The 18,206-nt window shown below is 46.5% G+C and overlaps 1 protein-coding gene across 1 annotated transcript; it reads left to right on the forward strand.

Annotated features, from left to right (window-relative positions):
* On the forward strand, positions 1 to 11,977 carry SSR2 (signal sequence receptor subunit 2). Its single transcript, XM_003821082.5, has 6 exons — positions 1 to 157; positions 877 to 1,031; positions 2,677 to 2,775; positions 5,963 to 6,071; positions 9,138 to 9,215; positions 11,375 to 11,977. Exons 1-6 carry the CDS (start codon positions 101 to 103, stop codon positions 11,483 to 11,485), a joined length of 609 nt encoding a protein of 202 aa, XP_003821130.1. The 5' UTR covers positions 1 to 100; the 3' UTR covers positions 11,486 to 11,977.
* Positions 11,978 to 18,206: the final 6,229 nt, after the last annotated feature.

An 18,206-nucleotide genomic window follows, 5' to 3' on the forward strand; every position in this document is an offset into this window, starting at 1 on the left:
TACAAAGGGAAAGGTGGGGCTTCTCCAAGAACTACAACTCCCACAAGGCATTGGGCGGAACACCACGGTTTCCGGCCAGTGCTTATTTCCGGTCTTTCGGATGCTGACGCTCTCTTCCTGTCTTTGTGGCTCCGGAAAGGCGTTTGGGATGCCAACGGTGAGTCCGGAGGCTTAGGGCGTCCGAACGGGAGAGGCGAGAGCCTCGTGTCCGCGCATCACCCCGTGGCTGGGGGTTAGCTAGGGGAGGGCGGGAAGGGCAGAGGACGCGGTGGCTGGAGGACGTGTAACCTTGCAAGAGGCGGGAGGCGGGGGGCAGAGGTGATTGACCCCCGCCCCCCGCCCGTGGGACCAAGAAAGGGATGTGACAGGCGAGGACGAATGGGACCTCAGGGGCTGGACTGGAGAGTGGGGTACAGGGATGTGAGGAGGACCCCGCGAGTCCGCGGTGGGATCCCAATAGAGCTGTGGCCAAGGAGGAGGGGAGCAGCGGGAAGGCTGTGGGCACTCCTGTGTGAGGGAAAGCTACAGGCTCCTGCAGGTCCGAGATCGGCCGAAATCAGGCACCCCAAGGAAAGCCCTGCTCTGGCCACATGGTGTCCCCTCAGAAGACTCCACCAGCCGGTGGGCATCCCGGGGCTTCTGACAGGAAGAGGGCAGTAGATATATTGGTGCTTGTACCGGTTTTTCGAGGGCTGCAGGGTGAAGATGGTAGGAGAGTCTGGAGAACGGGTCTGCTCTGGTGGCTTATGGACTACTCTGTGGAAGGGCTGCTGCTCTGGTAGCATCGAAGGAGCTTTCTACGGGAGCGCTGTCAAGAGGATTTTGGTGAATTTGACGTACTTGGTTTGATAACTCACTTTGCTTTTTTCTCTAAAGATGAGGCTGCTGTCATTTGTGGTGTTGGCTCTATTTGCTGTCACTCAAGCAGAGGAAGGAGCCAGGCTTTTGGCTTCCAAATCACTGCTGAACAGATACGCCGTGGAGGGACGAGACCTGACCTTGCAGTACAACATCTACAATGTTGGCTCAAGGTAACTCGAGGCCCTGGAGTTACAGATTAAGCCTATTTCTGGATTCTTAGTTTTCAGATGGGAATAGGGAGCATATTGGTGGGTAGTGGTTTCTCTTTGGGACACTTCCAGCATCAGATATATTGAGTGAATGAATACACTTCGGGATCTACTTTTGGAAAGGAGGACATTCTTACCTAAGCTACAAGAAACCATCTTTCACGTTTCGGGTTGGAAGAATTTTAGAGTAGGGAAGTGGCAAGAATTGTGGAAAAACAAGGAGGGAAAGATAAAGACACAGAAAATACACAATCCCTTGTTACCTCAGGGGTTTAAAGTGTCGTATTCCAGCCTGGCATGGTAGCTCACGCCTGTAATCTCAGCACTTTGGGAGGCTGAGGCGGGCGGATTGCTGGAGGTCAGGAGATCGAGACCAGCCTGGCCAACATGGCAAAACCCTGTCACTACTAAAAATACAAAAATTAGCCAGGCGTGGTGGCGGACGCCTGTAGTCCCAGCTACTCGGAAGGCTGAGGCAAAAGAATCGCTTGAACCCGGGAGGCGGAAGTTGCAGTGAGCCGGAGATTGCGCCACTGCACTCCAGCCTGAGCCACAAGACCGAGTCTCCATCTCAAAAAAAAAAAAAGTGTAATTTTCCTTCTTTCATTAGCCTGGAGCATTTTTGTTGCCTTTCTTTCATTTTATTCCCTTATAACTTTCTCCTCTGTATTCACTGTGTTCCTCTTCTCCCTCCCTCCACACACATAGGCATGTAAATGAAGAAAAATTGAGGCAAGGATGAACTGGGACCTATTGCCTCCTGGATACTTGATTATTTTGGTGCTTCTGAGCAATAGAATCCAGTCCTTGACCTGGATTCTTCAGTGCAACAGAACCAAGTTGCTATATTACTCATATCTTTTGCAATTCTGATTTTTTTGGAGAAGCAGGCAGGTTTGATTGTTTATTGCTTTAATTTAATTTTTTTATTATTTTTTTTTAGATGGAGTATCACTCTGTCACCCAGGCGGGAGTGCAGTGGTGCAGTCTCTGCTCACTGCAACCTCTGCTTCCCAGCTGCAAGTGATCCTCCTGCCTCAGCCTCCCGAGTAGCTGGGATTACAGGCGCATACCACCACGCCTGGCTAATTTTTGTATTTTTAGAGACAGGATTTTTTGTATTTTAGAGACGGAGTTTCACCATGTTGGCCAGGCTGGTCTTGAACTCCTGACCTCAAGAGATCAGCCAGCCTCGGCCTCCCAAAGTGCTAGGATTATAGGTGTGAACCACTGCGCCCGGACTATTGCTTTAATTTTTTTGTTTGTTTGAGACGGAGTCTCGCTCTGTCCCAGGCTGGAGTACAGTGGTGCGATCTTGGCTCACTGCAACCTCCGCCTCCCAGGGTTCAAGCAGTTCTCCTGCCTCAGCCTCCCGAGTAGCTGGGGTTACAGGCGCTCACCACCGCGCCCAGCTAATTTTTGTATTTTTAGTAGAGACAGGGTTTCACCATGTTGGCCAGGCTGGTCTCGAACTCCTGACCTCAGGTGATCTGCCCACCTCGGCCTCCCAAAAGTGCTGGGATTACAGGCGTGAGCCACGGCGCCCGGCCTGCTTTAATTTTATATCCATTACTTACTAACCCTTTTTGTTTCATCCATTTTCTAGTGCTGCATTAGACGTGGAACTATCTGATGATTCCTTCCCTCCAGAAGACTTTGGCATTGTGTCTGGAATGCTCAATGTCAAATGGGACCGGATTGCCCCGTATCCTCTTGGCACTTGGTGATGAAGGGTCGGGGGGCAGGGAGAGCCTTGCCTGCAAAGCAGCAGGGGTACTTCAAATAGGCTGGATATGTGTGGCTGTCCTCCTGTCATCTCTCTGGATAAGATGGAGCAAGAGAGGTTGGTGTAAATTGTGTGAGCATGATTTAGAGTAGACATGAAGAAGGAGGATACTGAAGTTCAGATTATAAGACCCTGAAACAAGCTGGGCACGGTGGCTCATGCCTGTAATCCCAGCATTTTTGGGAGGCCGAGGTGGGTGGATCATGAGGTCAAGAGATTAAGACCATCCTGGCCAACATGGTGAAACCCTGTCTCTATTAAAAATACAAAAATTAGCTGGGCATGATGGCGCGCATCTATAGTCTAGCTACCTGGGAGGCTGAGGCAGGAGAATCGCTTGAACCCGGGAGGCGGAGGTTGCAGTGAGCCGAGATCCTGCCACTGCACTGTAGCCTAGGCAACAGAGTGAGACTCTGTGTCAAAAAAAAAAAAAACACCCTGAAACATACTATACTGGGAGGATATAGACACTTAATAAAGATGTTTGTGGCTGGACAAAGGTATTTAAGGTGCTTTTAAAAGAAATTCAGGCCAGGCACAGTGGCTCATGCCTGTAATCCCAGCACTTTGGGAGGCCAAGGTGGGTGGATCACGAGGTCAGGAGTTCGAGACCAGCCTGGCCAAGATAGTGAAACCCCGTCTCTACTAAAAATACAAAAATTAGCCAGGCGCAGTGGTGGGAGCCTGTAATCCCAGCTACTCGGGAGGCTGAGGTAGGAGAATCGCTTGAACCCGGGAGGTGCAGGTTGCAGTGAGCTGAGATCGCGCCACTGCACTCTAGCCTGGGCGACAGCAAGACTCTGTCTCAAAAATAAAAAAAGAAATTCACTGGGATGCTAGCATGAAGGATCTGGGTGACCTTTTAAAGTCTCTTATTCAGTGAGTCTCTTATTCTAATCTACCAGTTATCTCCTGAGTATTGAATTAGATGGTATTTTTCTTACTGTGAATTAAAGTATATTTAAGCCAGGTGCGGTGGCACATGCCTATAGTCCCAGCTACTTGGGAGATGGAGGTGAGAGGATTGCTAGGACTTGGAAGTTCAAGCCTGCAATGAGCTATGATAGTGCTGCTGTACTCCAGCCTTGGTGACAAAGTGAGACCTAGTCTCTTAAATAATAATTAATTGTATTTTATTAATCTGTTCTTAAGTTGCTATGAAGAATAAGCTGAGACTGGGTAATTTTTAAAAAAAGAGGTTTAATTTGTTCACGGTTCTGCAGGCTGTACAGCAAGCATGGCTGGGGATGCCTCAGGGAACTTATAATGGTAGAAGGCAAAGGGAAAATAGGCACGTCTTACATGTCTGGAGCAGGAGGAAGAGAGTAAGAGGGGAGGTGCTACACACTTTTAAACAACCAGATCTTGTGAGAACTCATATCATTAGAATGGCAAGGGAGAAATCTGCCCCCATGATCCAATCCCCTCCCACCAGGCCCTTCCTCCAACTTTGGGGATTACAATTCCACATGAGATTTGGGCAGGGACACAGATCCAAATCATATCAATAATAATTATGTATACATTTTGGTTTATTGGTGAGGGTAAATGTGGTCTTTGTATTTGTTTTTGTTTTGTCTTTTTTTTTTTGTATTTTCAATAATTTCCTTCAATTATAGTTAACAAAAGATTTTCTATGAGCTTGGCCAGGCGCGGTGGCTTACGCCTGTAATCCCAGCACTTTGGGAGGCCAAGGCGGGTGGATCACGAGGTCAGGAGATCGAGACCATCCTGGCTAACACACAGTGAAACCCTGTCTCTACTAAAAATACAAAAAAATTAGCCAGGCGTGGTGGCGGGCGCCTGTAGTTCCAGCTACTCTGGAGGCTGAGGCAGGAGAATGGTGTGAACCCAGGAGGCGGAGCTTGCAGTGAGCTGAGATCATGCCACTGCACTTCAGCCTGGGCGACAGAGCGAGACTGTCAAAAAAAAAACAAAAAAAAGATTTTCTGTGAGCTTAAGTGACTATAATTTCTTTTAATCATCCAAGAAGAAGCACTGATTGAATGACTGTAATTTTGTTTTTGAGATGGAGTTTCGCTCTTGTCGCTCTTGTCTTGAGTGCAATGGTACAATCTCGGCTCACTGCAACCTCCGGCTCCCGAGTTCAAGCGATTCTCCAGCCTCAGCCTCCAGAGTAGCTGGGATTACAGGCACTCGCCACCATGCCTAGCTAATTTTTGTATTTTTAGTAGAGACGGGGTTTTGCCATGTTGGCCAGGCTGGTCTCGAACTTCTGACCTCAGGTGATCCAACCACTTCAGCCTCCCAAAGTGCTGGGATTACAGGCATGAGCTCCCATGCCTGGCCAAGTGACTATAATTTTTTTATCCGTAACATATATTGCTTTGGAAGTTTACTTCAAAAACCATGACACTGAGTATAACATGGGCCCCTTAAAATTTAGCTGGAAAAAAATACCATACACTTTAGATTTTAAAAAGATGCCTAGGCCCCATATGGTGGCTCATGCCTGTAATCCCAGGACTTTGGGAGGCCAAGGCGGGAGGATCACTTGAACCCAAGATTTTGAGACCAGCCTGGGCAACAAAGTGAGACCCCATCTCTCTCTCTTTTTTTTTAATATTTAAAAAAATCAGTAAATTTTAAAAAGAAGCCTCTATATATATATATATATTTTTTTTTTTTTTTTTTTTTTTTTTTTTTTTTGAGGCGGAGTCTCGCTCTGTTACCCAGGCTGGAGTACAGTGGCACAATCTCGGCTCACTCAACCTCCGCCTCCCGGGTTCAAGCAGTTCTCCTGCCTCAGCCTCCCGAGTAGCTGGGACTGCAGGTGCATGCTGCCATGCCCAGCTAATTTTTTCGTATTTTATTAGAGACGGGGTTTCACCGTGTTGCCCAGGCTGTTCTCGAACTCCTGAACTCAGCCAATCCGCCCGCCTCGGCCTCCCAAAGTGCTAGGATTACAGGCGTGAGCCACCGCGCCCGACAAAGAAGCCTATATTTTTTCATTCCTGCAGAATATTGCCGGCATGAGATCAGCACGTATTGGCAAATGTTTTGTAAGTGGTGCATTTAGTCCACAGGTTGAAAGGCTGCTACAACTTTAGCTTCATCTCTTTCCGTTCCTTAACTCTTGAGCCAGTGCTAGCAATGTCTCCCACACTGTGGTCCTGCGCCCTCTCAAGGCTGGTTATTTCAACTTCACCTCGGCAACAATTACTTACCTGGCCCAGGAGGATGGGCCCGTTGTGGTGAGTTGCCCAAACCCTTAGCTGGATGGAATTTGGATCTGCCTTCCCTTAAAATCTCTTGTGGTGGGGGTAAGAGGGGGATGAAGAGAGGTTGATTAATAGATACCAAAATACAGTTAGGGCTGGGCGCAGTGGCTCACACCTGTAATCTAGCATTTTTGGAGGCCGAGATGGGCAGATCACCTAAGGTCAGTAGTTCAAGACCAGCCTGGCCAACATGCAGAAGCCCCATCTCTACTACAAATAAAAAAATTAGCTGGGCGTGGTGGCAGGTGCCTCTAATCCCAGCTACTTGGGAGGCTGGAGCAAGAGAATCACTTGAACCCAGGAGGCAGAGGTTGCAGTGAGCCGAGATCACACTACTGCACTTCAGCCTGGGCGACAGAGTGAGACTCCGTCTCAAAAAATATATATAAATAGTTAGAAAGAATAAGACCTAGTGTTCGATAGTTTAGTAGGGTGACTATAGTTAACAGTAATCTAATGTATATTTCAAAATAGCCAGATGAGAAGCATTTGAACATTTCCATCATAAAGAAAAGATAAATGCGGCCAGACGTGGTGGCTCACGCCTGTAATCCCAGTACTTTGGGAGGCCAAGGCAGGTGGATTGCTTGAGCCCAGGAGTTGGAGACCAGCCTGGGCAACATGGTGAGACCCCCATTTCAAATAATTAGCCAGGCATGGTGCACGCGCCTGTGATCCCAGGTACTCAGGAGGCTGAGGTGGGAGGATTGCTTGAGCCCCAGAGGTTGAGGCTGCAGTGAGCCATTTTATTGCCACTGCATTCCAGCCTGGGCAACAGAGTGAGACCCTGTCTCAAAAAAAAGATAAATGTTTAAGGTGATGGATATCCATCTAAAAAGTATAGATTGTAAAAACAAAAACCTCTTACAGAAAATTTACACAGTAGCTACTAAATTCTGAGGGAGATAACATTAACCAGACACTTGGTATTGTCCTAAGGAAGTATGTTTCAAATTAAAGTTCTGGACTAGAGTGATTGAAATGGATGGGAGAGGTGTACCATGGCCTTCCCCTCCTCTTCATTCCTTCTGCCTTCCTTTTCATCTGGAGTGTGTCATTTGCTGCCTACTGATGTCCTTGTCTTTCTGATCTGTCTTCTCTGCCACTGTCAGATTCTTCCCAGTCTCCACTGTTACTCTCTCCTTCCCTTGCTTAGATTGCTCCTGCTTACGGCATCAGGGCTGAGCTTTTCTGCCTCTCACTGCACCCCCCTCCAGTTGTCTAGCTATTTTCTGCCTCCAGCCTTCTCTCCCACTCTGCCCATACAGACCCTACATCCTAATTAGGCCAAGCTACTTCCCATACCTTCTCCCCCAACTCAGTCCTTATTCTTTCCTTTGTGCCTTTGTTCTGTTTGAAGTACCCTTTTCCCTCCACTCCATTATATCTGAAGCCTTCTCAAGACCCAGCTTTGAGCTATGTCTCCTTGTTTTCTGCCTTCAGTTCATATTGCTGTTTGCTATTCATTCTTTTCTTTTTTTCTTTTTTTTTTTTTTGAGACAGAGTCTCACTCTGTCACCGAGGCTGCAGTGCAGTAGCACAATCTTGGCTCACTGCAACCTCCACTTCCCGGGTTCAACCGATTATCTGCCTCAGCCTCCCGAGTAACTAGGACAACAGGTGTGTGCCACCGTGCCCGGCTACTTTTTTATATTTTTAGTAGAAATGGGGTTTCACCATATTGGCCAAGCTGGTCTCCAACTCCTGACCTGTGATCCGCCCGCCTCGGCCTCCCAAAGTACTGGGATTACAGGCGTGAGCCACCGTGCCCGGCCACTATTCATTCTTTCATAAACATATATTGATTGCATCTAAACTTCTGTAGCACTTATAGTCTATGGCACTTGAACATTTAATCACTGTCTTCAGTAGTTTGTTTCTTATTTATAGATCTTCCTTCTCCCGCCCCCCACCTCCCAATTTAATTATAAACTCCCTGAGGCCAGTAACTGTCTTAGATTTCTGTTTCCCCATATATGATAGAAACTCAGTAGTAAACAGTCTTTTGATTGATTGATGTAAAGGTCAATAGACATTTATGAAGCCCCTGAAATGTGCCAGACTCTGGGGAATACCAAGAGGATTAATATACTGTCCAAGTCCTCAAAAAGCTTAAGTCATAAATGTATAAAGCCAAATAAATGTATAAATTTATGAAGCCAAAATGTGTGATCCTCCATACCAGTAGGGCTGTAGGCTAATTAGTACACAGTAGGGAAGGGACTTAACACAGTCAACCATAGAATGAAAAGAACTAACATTCATTGCACCTTCTGCATTTTCGTTTTTCATAAACTACATGGAACCATATTCTTCTAAACCTAGCGGTGTTTTCACATCCGGTATCATTTCTGCTTTCAGAACCAACCTCAGGACTCTTTGGTTCTACCTGGTAGTTGATGGGTTAATAGACATAAAATCAAAGGCTTAGCTGCCACTTTGGAATAAAGTTGTTTGCAGTGTGCTCCAAACTCTTGGCTTCCTCTCCAAGACAAAGGAATGTGGACCAGACTCAACCCCTCCTCTAATAATGTACATTTGGGTAGAGCTTTATACTTCATTATATATTTTTGCTATTTCATTTGAGCCTCACATTAACCCTGTGAAGTAGTGGATTTTTGCTGGAGGATTAAGTAAATGATTACCAAGGGTAAGTCATTCCACGCACACCTTGCGCTGTAGAGGGGCCAGTGGTGGTGAGCAACTTCACTCTTTGCAGAGTCTGAGGCTCAGACAGAAGAATTTGGCTTTAATTTCAGTTGCATGCCTGGCCTACCTTGTTTAATATATGTTCTCCATGGGGTATTTCTCAGGTCTTCTGGCTCCTAGGTACTCCTCTTTATAACACACTAAGAGAGAATCATCCAACTCTCTCTAGCCAAAAGCTTTCCCTCATCTTCTTGAAGTTCTCCTGAGCCTTTGGGAACTAAGACTCTAATGCATAGAGTGGGGTTGGTTGGGACTGCCCTTTCTCAGAGTAGATGAGGTAGAACTTCATGAGGTGGACTTGCCTTAATGTCGTTCTTTTCTTCTTTTCAGATTGGCTCTACCAGTGCACCTGGACAGGGAGGAATCCTGGCTCAGCGGGAGTTTGACAGGCGATTCTCCCCTCATTTTGTAAGCTTTCTAGTGTTCTCTCTCATCAGTCCCTTGGTATGACAATGCCCTTTTGGTTCTGGACCCTCTTGGCTTCCACAGACTTGTTTTGTTGGTTGGTTCTTGCCCTGTCTGTTTTTTGGTGTCTGATATAGATACTCATCAAATAGATTGATTTAGCCACGTCCAGAGATTTTTGGCAATGAGATCACAATTGCCAAAACCATAAAACTGACTTAAGTAGAGTCCCATCTTTGAGTAGATACCCATCTTAAACTCCTGGGTCTATTTTGAGGTTTAAAAAAAAAAATCTGATTAGATTCAGAGGGTCATAGATCATTGGGTAGGGTAAGTGGGAACTTTACTGTGGTCTAGTCTAGGAAATAATTTTTTGAAGATGAGCCTGAAGTACTGAATGCTGGAATTCATTCAGTGAATAAGTATGATGTTCCAGATTATGTGCTCATTCTGTGCTCTGCTTTGGGGACACAGTGATGAATAAGACACAGTCCCTTCCATTAAAGATCTTACAGGCTGGCGAGGCACCATGGCTCATGCCTGTAATCCCAGTGCTTTGGGAGGCAGAGGCGAGAGGACCACTTGCGGCCAAGAGTTTGAGGCTGCAGTGAGCCATGATCACACCACTGCACTCTAGCCTGGGTGACACAGCAAAACCCTGCCTCTGAAAATAACAAGATCTTACGAGCTCATAGAGGACTCAAAATAGGTAAATGGGGAGGCTGAGGCAGGGGAATTGCTTGAGCCCGGGATGCGGAGGTTGCAGTGAGCCAAGATCGAGCCACTGCACTCTAGCTGCCTGGACAACAAGAGCGAAACGCTGTCAAAAAAAAAAATGGTAAATGGGGAAAATGCCATGATAGAGGTTATATGCCAGGTGCTGGAGGAGCCTGCAGCAGGAACATCTAATGAGGGGACTTTCTGGAGGAGGTAAGGAAGGGCAGGCACTTGAGGAGAGAGAGCAGCCGAGATTGAGAAAAGCATGGTGTGATTCAGGAATGGCAAGTAGTTTATCAAGGCTGAAGGGCAGAATGTGAGGTGGAGGAATGGAAAAGAGGGGGCCTGAAGTGTAAACAAGGGTTAGATCATAGGTGGCTTGACTGTCGGGCAAGACCAGGGCATCTCCATTCTCAAAAATTGTCTGGAACAGAAGCTTCTCTTCCAGTCTGGTTTGGGTCAGGTGAGTCCTTTGGTTTCACAGCTTGAAAGATTGGTCTTTAGAGAGCCATTCTATATCAGGATTGGTCAGAGAGGAACCTTCTTGCCTAAAGTTCTGCTTAAAATTTGTGCTGAGTTAGGCCTGGTGGTGTGTACCTATAATCTCTGCTGGAGGATCGCTTGAGCCCAGGAGTTTGAGGCTGCAGTGAGCTATGATTGCGCCACTGCACTCCAACCTGAGCAACAGAGTGAGACTCTATCTCTAAAAAAATAAAATAAAAATTAAGAAAATTTAGGCTGGGTGTTGTGGCTCACACCTGTAATTCCAGCACTTTGGGAGGTCAAGGCAGGAGAATCACTTGAGCCCAGGAGTTTGAGACCAGCTTGGGCAACATAGTGATATTTTGCCTCTACAAAAAATAAAAAAAAAAAATTAGCCAGGTGTGGTGGTACGCCCCTGTGATCCTAGCTACTCAGGAGGCTGAAGTGGGAGGATCACTTAAGCCCAGGAGATCAAGGCTGCGGTGAGCCGTGACCGTGCCACTCCACTCCAGCCTGGGCAACAGAGCAAGACCTTGTATCGGCCGGGCGCGGTGGCTCATGCCTGTAATCCCAGCACTTTGGGAGGCCGAGGTGGGCAGATCATAAGGTCAGGAGTTCAAGACCAGCCTGACCAACATGGTGAAACCCAGTCTCTACTAAAGATACAAAAATTAGCCAGGTGTGGTGGCATGCGCCTGTAATCCCAGCTACTGGGGAGGCTGAGGCAGGAAAATCATTTGAACCCTGGAGGCGGAGGTTGCAGTGAGCTGAGAATGCGCCACTGCATACCAGCCTAGGTGACAGGGCGAGACTCCGTCTCAAAAAAAAAAAACTAAGACTTTGTATCAAAAATAAATAAATGTGGGCTAGACTGCTCCCTTTCTCATCGGACTCATATTTTCCCTGGCTTCTCCTGTGCCCTAATCCAGACTTCTAAGCAAGGTCTTTGTTTTCCTTTACAGCTGGACTGGGCAGCCTTTGGGGTCATGACCCTTCCCTCCATCGGCATCCCCCTGCTATTGTGGTACTCCAGCAAGAGGAAATATGACACTCCCAAAACGAAGAAGAACTGATTGGGGCTTCCACAGCCCTCCTCTCCCAAGAAATCCAGGCTCCTCTCCCAAGAAATCCAGGTGCTTTCCAGACTCCAAAGGGTATCTTAAATGCAATCTCTTCTCTCTTAGCCCTTGGCCACTTTCTCCTGGATCCTGCCCTGCTCTCAGCCATAGTGAAGGACCAGGCCTAGGAGTCTGCGAGAGCCTCCTTGGTTCCATCGTGAAGCCATAAACAGGAATGCCTTTGGCAATAGCCTTGAGCCTAGAGGGCCCTCTGATGCCCCACTGAGGTGCTGTTGGTTTATTGCTGGCAATGTGAATTCTCTCAGGGGTCTAGGAGGGGCATTTTGGAGACTGCCTGACACCACCCCTATCCCCTGCCTCCCCCTCTCAGAAGAGGGTGGAAGATGAAATGAAAGCTATGGGACTCTTGGAGGATACCCAGTGTCTATTCTGGGTTAGAGAAGTGCTTACTAAGGGGTTTTCTAATAAAAACAAATGCCACATTGACTTGTTTGTTTTCTTAGCCCCCAGGTGAACACAGGTGATTATTGGAACTCAGTCTTTGCCCAGACCCCTGGGCAAGCGAGCTGGGTTCTGGCCTTGCTGCAGGGGTTGTGGGCGGGTCCTGTTCCCATGGAGATATCTGCCCTTTTGAATCTTTTTTTTTTTTTTTTTTTTTTTTTTTTTTTTGAGACGGAGTCTTGCTCTGTCTCCCAGGTTGGAGTGCAGTGGCGCAATCTCGGCTCACTGCAAGCTCCGCCTCCCGGGTTCACGCCATTCTCCTGCCTCAGCCTCCCAAGTAGCTGGGACTACAGGCGCCCGCCAACACGCCCGGCTAATTTTTTGTATTTTTAGTAGAAACGGGGTTTCACCGCGTTAGCCAAGATGGTCTCGATCTCCTGACCTCGTGATCCGCCCGTCTCGGCCTCCCAAAGTGCTAGGATTACAGGCGTGAGCCACCACGCCCGGCCTGCCCTTTTGAATCTTGTGCTTGCATCCCTTATTTTCCTCTGATTGTTGTTCTCATCAGTCACCACCTATTGCCGTACACCTTCCTTGCCAGGCAGCTCCTCTTCACAGCTGGAGAATGTAGGATGGGGAAAGATGGTCTGCAGAGGAACAGCTATTCTCATCTCCTTAGATCTCATCTGATTTATTTTTTTATTTTATTTTTTTTTTTGAGACGGAGTCTCGCTCTGTCGCCCAGACTGGAGTGCAGTGGCGCGATCTCGGCTCACTGCAAGCTCCGCCTCCCGGGTTCACGCCATTCTCCTGCCTCAGCCTCCCGAGTAGCTGGGACTACAGGCGCCTGCTACCACGCCCGGCTAATTTTTTGTATTTTTAGTAGAGACGGGGTTTCACCGTGTTAGCCAGGATGGTCTCGATCTCCTGACCTCGTGATCCGCCCGCCTCGGCCTCCCAAAGTGCTGGGATTACAGGCGTGAGCCACCGCGCCCGGCCTCATCTGATTTATTGACTCAGTATTTGTTTTTTTTGTGGTTTTTTTTTTTTTTTTTGAGATGGAATCTCGCTCTGTCACCTAGTGGTGAACACCCGTGCCTGGCAACTGAGTGTTCTTGAAAAGCTATCTCTCATGCCTGACTTCTAGCCCTTTCTCGTTAAGAACTAGCTTTTTGGCCAGGTGCGGTGGCTCATGCCTGTAATCCCAGCACTTTGGGAGGCCGAGGTGGGCGGATCACAAGGTCAGGAGATCGAGACCATCCTGGCCAACGTGGTGAAACCCTGTCTTTACTAAAAGTACAAAAAATTAGCTGGGCGCAGTGGCATGGGCCTGTAGTCCCAGCAGATTGTGCCACTGCACTCCAGCCTGGTGACAGAGCGAGACTCTGTTTCAAAAGAAAAAAAAAAAAAAAGAACTAACTTTTCTTTTTTTCTTTTTTTTTTTTTTTTTTGAGATGGAGTCTTGCTCTGTCACCCATGCTGGAGTGCAGTGGCATGATCTCGGCTCACTGCAAGCTCCACCTCCCGGGTTCACGCCATTCTCCTGCCTCAGCCTTCCGAGTAGCTGGGACTACAGGCGCCCGCCACCATGCCCGGCTAATTTCTTTTTTGTATTTTTGGCAGAGATGGGGTTTCACCATGTTAGCCAGGATGGTCTCGATCTCCTGACCTTGTGATCCGCCTGCCTCGGCCTCCCAAAGTGCTGGGATTACAGGCATGAGCCACCGCACCCGGCCAAAACTAGCTTTTCTTGAGCTTTAATTTTATTTTCTTTTTTTGAGATGGAGTCTCGCTCTGTTGCCCAGCCTACAATGCAGTGTTGTGATCTTGGCTCACTGCAACCTCCACCTCCTGGGTTCAAGTGATTCTCCTGCCTCGGCCTCCCAAGTAGCTGGGATTACAGGCACCTGCCACCATGCCTGGCTAATTTTTGTATTTTAGTAGAGACGGGGTTTTACTATGTAGGTCAAGCTGGTCTCGAACTCCTGATCTCAAATGATCTGCCCACCTCAGCCTCCCAAAGTGCCAGGATTACAGGTGTGAGCCAGCCACCGCGCCTGGCCCTTTTTTTTTTTTTTTTTTTTTTTGAGATGGAGTCTTGCTCTGTTGCCCAGGATGGAGTGCAGTGGTGTAATCCCAGCTCACTGCAACCTCTGCCTCCCAAGTTCAAGCAGTTCTCCTGCCTCAGCTTCTCAAGTAGCTGGGATTAGAGGTGCACACCACCACACCTGGCTGATTTTTGTGTTTTTAGTAGAGACAGGGTTTCACCATGTTGGTCAGGCTGGTCTCGAACTCCTGACCTCAAGTGATCTGTCTGCCTCAGCCTCCTAAAGTGCTGGGATTACAGGCGTGAGCCACCACGCCTGGCCTGAATTTACTTGTAATGCCTCTGTTCTTTGAGCTCTGGCAGGGAAGAAGTACCTGGATCCCTTGAGTTGGGCTCTAAGCGTGACCTGTGGAAAGGCAGTGACTTTTGCTGCTGCAGCAGTGGGGAGAAGCCACTCTGAGCTGACTCTGTCCAACCCAGGAATGCCGTGGTCTGAGAACAGCCTCCCAGGCAAGAGGGAAGCCCAACAAACACCGGCTTTGTTTCTGCTACCGAGTTTCCCAGTTTAGATTCTGCTCCCCCGGCTCCCCTGCCCAACTGGTTTAACCTTTCCTTAGCCCAGCAATCAGAGCCTCTAGGCCTAGGAGGATGAAAAGAACATGGAGACGAGAGGCTCCAAATGGAGTAGCCCTCTGCCAGCTCACATCCCTCTTTTCAGGGGCTGCAGCTTGGACATCCCAAGACTGGCCAGGTTAGAGGCAAGGAGGATATATTTGCTTTTGTTCATTGTGTTCCTGGTGGAAACCTGGGACTTGCTCAGGAGAATGGGGAGGATAGGCCAATGAGTTAGAGGCTTGGGGTTGAGAACAGGTGTGGGGAAGGGAAAGGGAACTAGTCTGATATGCATCATTTTGCACTCCAGGACTATGGAGTGTTAGCCTCTGAAGGAGGAAATGGTATTTTCCATCTGTGTAGTCTCCAAGGAAAATGTAATGAGTTAACCTATGGGTGGGGGGAGTGGGGGGTGGTGGCGGGGTTCTGGCTTAGAGAATAGGGTAAACTTCATAACTCTGGAACATAATACAGGTGCTCCTTGACTTCCAATAGGGTTATGTCCGATAGGTTTATATGATATGCATATCAGGACGTAACCCTGTTGTAAATTGAAAATGTTTTAAGTTGAAAATGCATTTAATACACTTAACATATCAAACATCAACTTTGCCCAGCCTACCTTAAACATGCTCAGAACACTTACATTAGCCTACAGTTGGGCAAAATCACCTAACACAAAGCCTATTTTATTATTTTTATTTATTTTTTGAGATGGAGTCTCACTCTGTCACCCAGGCTGGAGTGCAGTGGTGCAATCTCAGCTCACTGCAACCTTCACCTCCCGGGTTCAAGCAATTCTCATGCCTCAGCCTCCCTAGTAGCTGGGATTACAGGTGCCCACCACCATGCCTGGCTAATTTTTGTATTTTATTATTATTTTTTTTTTCTGAGACAGAATCTCACTCTTTCCCCCAGGCTGGAGTGCAGTGGCCCAATCTCAACTCACTGCAACCTCCGCTTCCCAGGTTCAAACAATTCTGCTTCAGCCTCCCGAGTAGCTGGGACTACAGGCATGCGCCACCACGCCCGGCTAATTTTTGTATTTTTTAGTAGCGACGGGATTTCACCATGTTGGCCAGGCTGGTCTCAAACTCCTGATCTCATGATCTTCCCGCCTCGGTCTCCCAAAGTGCTGGGATTACAGGCATGAGCCACCGTACCTGGCCTAATTTTTATGTTCTTAGTAGAGATGGGGGTTCACCATGTTGGCCAGGCTGGTCTCAAACTCCTGAGCTCAAGTGATCCACCCACCTCAGCCTCCCAAAGTGCTGGGATTACAGGCATGAGCCACCGTACCTGGCCTAATTTTTATATTCTTAGTAGAGATGGGGGTTCACCGTGTTGGCCAGGCTGGTCTCAAACTCCTGAGCTCAAGTGATCCACCCACCTCAGCCTCCCAAAGTGCTGGGATTACAGGCATGAGCCACTGTGCCTGGCCCAGAAAGCCTATTTTATAATAAAGTGTTGAATATCTCATGTAGTTTATTGACTACTGTACTGAAAGTGAAAAACAGAATGGTTTCATGGTACTCGGAAGAGGATTTCTACTGAATGTGTATGGCTCTCACACTCTTGTGAAGTCGAAAATCTTAAGTCAAACCATCATAAGTCGGGGACCATCTGTATAAGATTCCTTCCTTAATCTGAACTCTGAGAGGTGCTCCTTTCCCAAAAGCTGGGGGTGTCTTTATTGTACCTTTCCCTTACAAAACTCAGCACTTTGTGTCCTGGCCCTTGTCATGAAGAAGGCAACTAGGAGGGAAACCCAGGCCTGACACAGATGACAAGAGAAGCATTGTGAAGACAGTTGGTGTCACAGGCACCTTGAAACAAGGCCAAAGCTAGATACCTCATCTCCTAAGAGATCAACTTTCTTGGAGTCAGAATGGAATGTGAACCTCCCTTAAGTAGTGGTGTTGGAGAATATAAGAGCCTCTAAAATCTATAGACAGAAAGTCTTAGCTGGAATAGTTGGCTTTAGGATTGAGCCCTCTTAACTTCTTGAGGTAATTTAATAGGAGGCTGAGTGGCAGACAACACTCCTCCGCTCTAACTGAAAACCACCCTAGGGAGGTGTGAACCTTGATCTCAGGATTGTGTGCAGATCTGTGAGGGAGGAGGAAAGTAAGCACTGATCCCACATCCTTCCTGGAGGCTGGGTACCCAAACTGAGGCTCCTCCCTAAAAGGCAATACAGACAGTAGGTCAGCCACCAGCATGTTCCAGGTGTCCCCACTCCTGGAGACTAGCCCTCCAGCCCTCCCTCATTGTGCAGACTTTCAGCTGGCATTGGCTCACCCACACACCCCACCCTGGTACCAGGAGGAGCCAGGTGCCTTGATTTCCACCCCTTCCTGTACTCGGCTTTGGCACTCGAAGAAAGTGAGTGGGAAACGGGTCTAAGAATTTCTACAGGCCGGGTGTGGTGGCACACGCCTGTAATCTCAGCACTTTGGGAGGCTGAGGTGGGCGGATCACCTGAGGTCAGGAGTTCAAGACCAGCCTGGCCAAAATGGCAAAATCCCGTCTCTACTAAAAATACAAAAAGTAGCCAGGCATGGCAGACACCTATAATCTCAGCTACTCGGGAGGCTGAGGCAGGAGAATCACTTGAACCTGGTGGGCGGAGGTTGCAGTGAGCCAAGATCATGCCGTTGCACTCCAGCCTGGATAAAAAAGTGAAACTCCATCTCAAAAAAAAAAAAAAAAGAATTTCTACAAAGCTGGAAGTAATGGAGCAATTCAGTGAAAGGATGAGAAGTTACCAAGGCTTAGTCCCTTGAGAGAGCAGCTAAGAGTGGGGGAAGCAGCGTATGCCAGAGGCAGGAGTACTGGGTCCCGCCCCAACTCCACCACTCACTGGCTGTATGACCTTGGGTAAATCATGCTCCCTTCTACTCAGGAGGCTGAGGCAGGAGGACTGCTTGAGCCCAGGAGTTCAAGTCTTCAGTGAGCCATGATCATGCCACAGCACTCCAGCCTGGGTGACAGAGTGAGACCCTATCTTAACGGAAAAGAAAAATTATATATATATAATATATATAATATATATCTGCCCGCCTCGGGCAGATTATATATATTTATTTATATATAATATATATAATATATATTATTTATATATAATATATATAATATATATAATATATATTATTTATATATAATATATATAATATATATAATATATATTATTTATATATAATATATATAATATATATAATATATATAATATATATAATATATATTATTTATATATAATATATAATATATATAATATATATTATTTATATATAATATATATTATATATTATATATATTATTTATTTATATATAATATATATTATATATATTATTTATTTATATATTATATAATATATATTATTTATTTATATAATATATATTATATATATTATTTATTTATATATTATATATTATATATATTATTTATATATTATATATTATATATATTATTTATTTATATATTATATATTATATATATTATTTATTTATATATTATATATTATATATATTATTTATTTATATATTATATATTATATATATTATTTATTTATATATTATATATTATATATATTATTTATTTATATATTATATATT

Source organism: Pan paniscus, chromosome 1 (assembly GCF_029289425.2).
Source record: "Pan paniscus chromosome 1, NHGRI_mPanPan1-v2.0_pri, whole genome shotgun sequence".
NCBI lineage: Eukaryota > Metazoa > Chordata > Mammalia > Primates > Hominidae > Pan > Pan paniscus.

Excerpts from the sequence above, each read along its gene's own strand:
- SSR2 (XM_003821082.5), top strand. The coding sequence starts at position 101 with ATGCTGACGCTCTCTTCCTGTCTTTGTGGCTCCGGAAAGGCGTTTGGG. Across the intron at positions 1,032-2,676 it reads ATCTACAATGTTGGCTCAAG|TGCTGCATTAGACGTGGAAC; the intron begins GTAACTCGAGGC and ends TCCATTTTCTAG. Across the intron at positions 6,072-9,137 it reads AGGAGGATGGGCCCGTTGTG|ATTGGCTCTACCAGTGCACC; the intron begins GTGAGTTGCCCA and ends TCTTCTTTTCAG.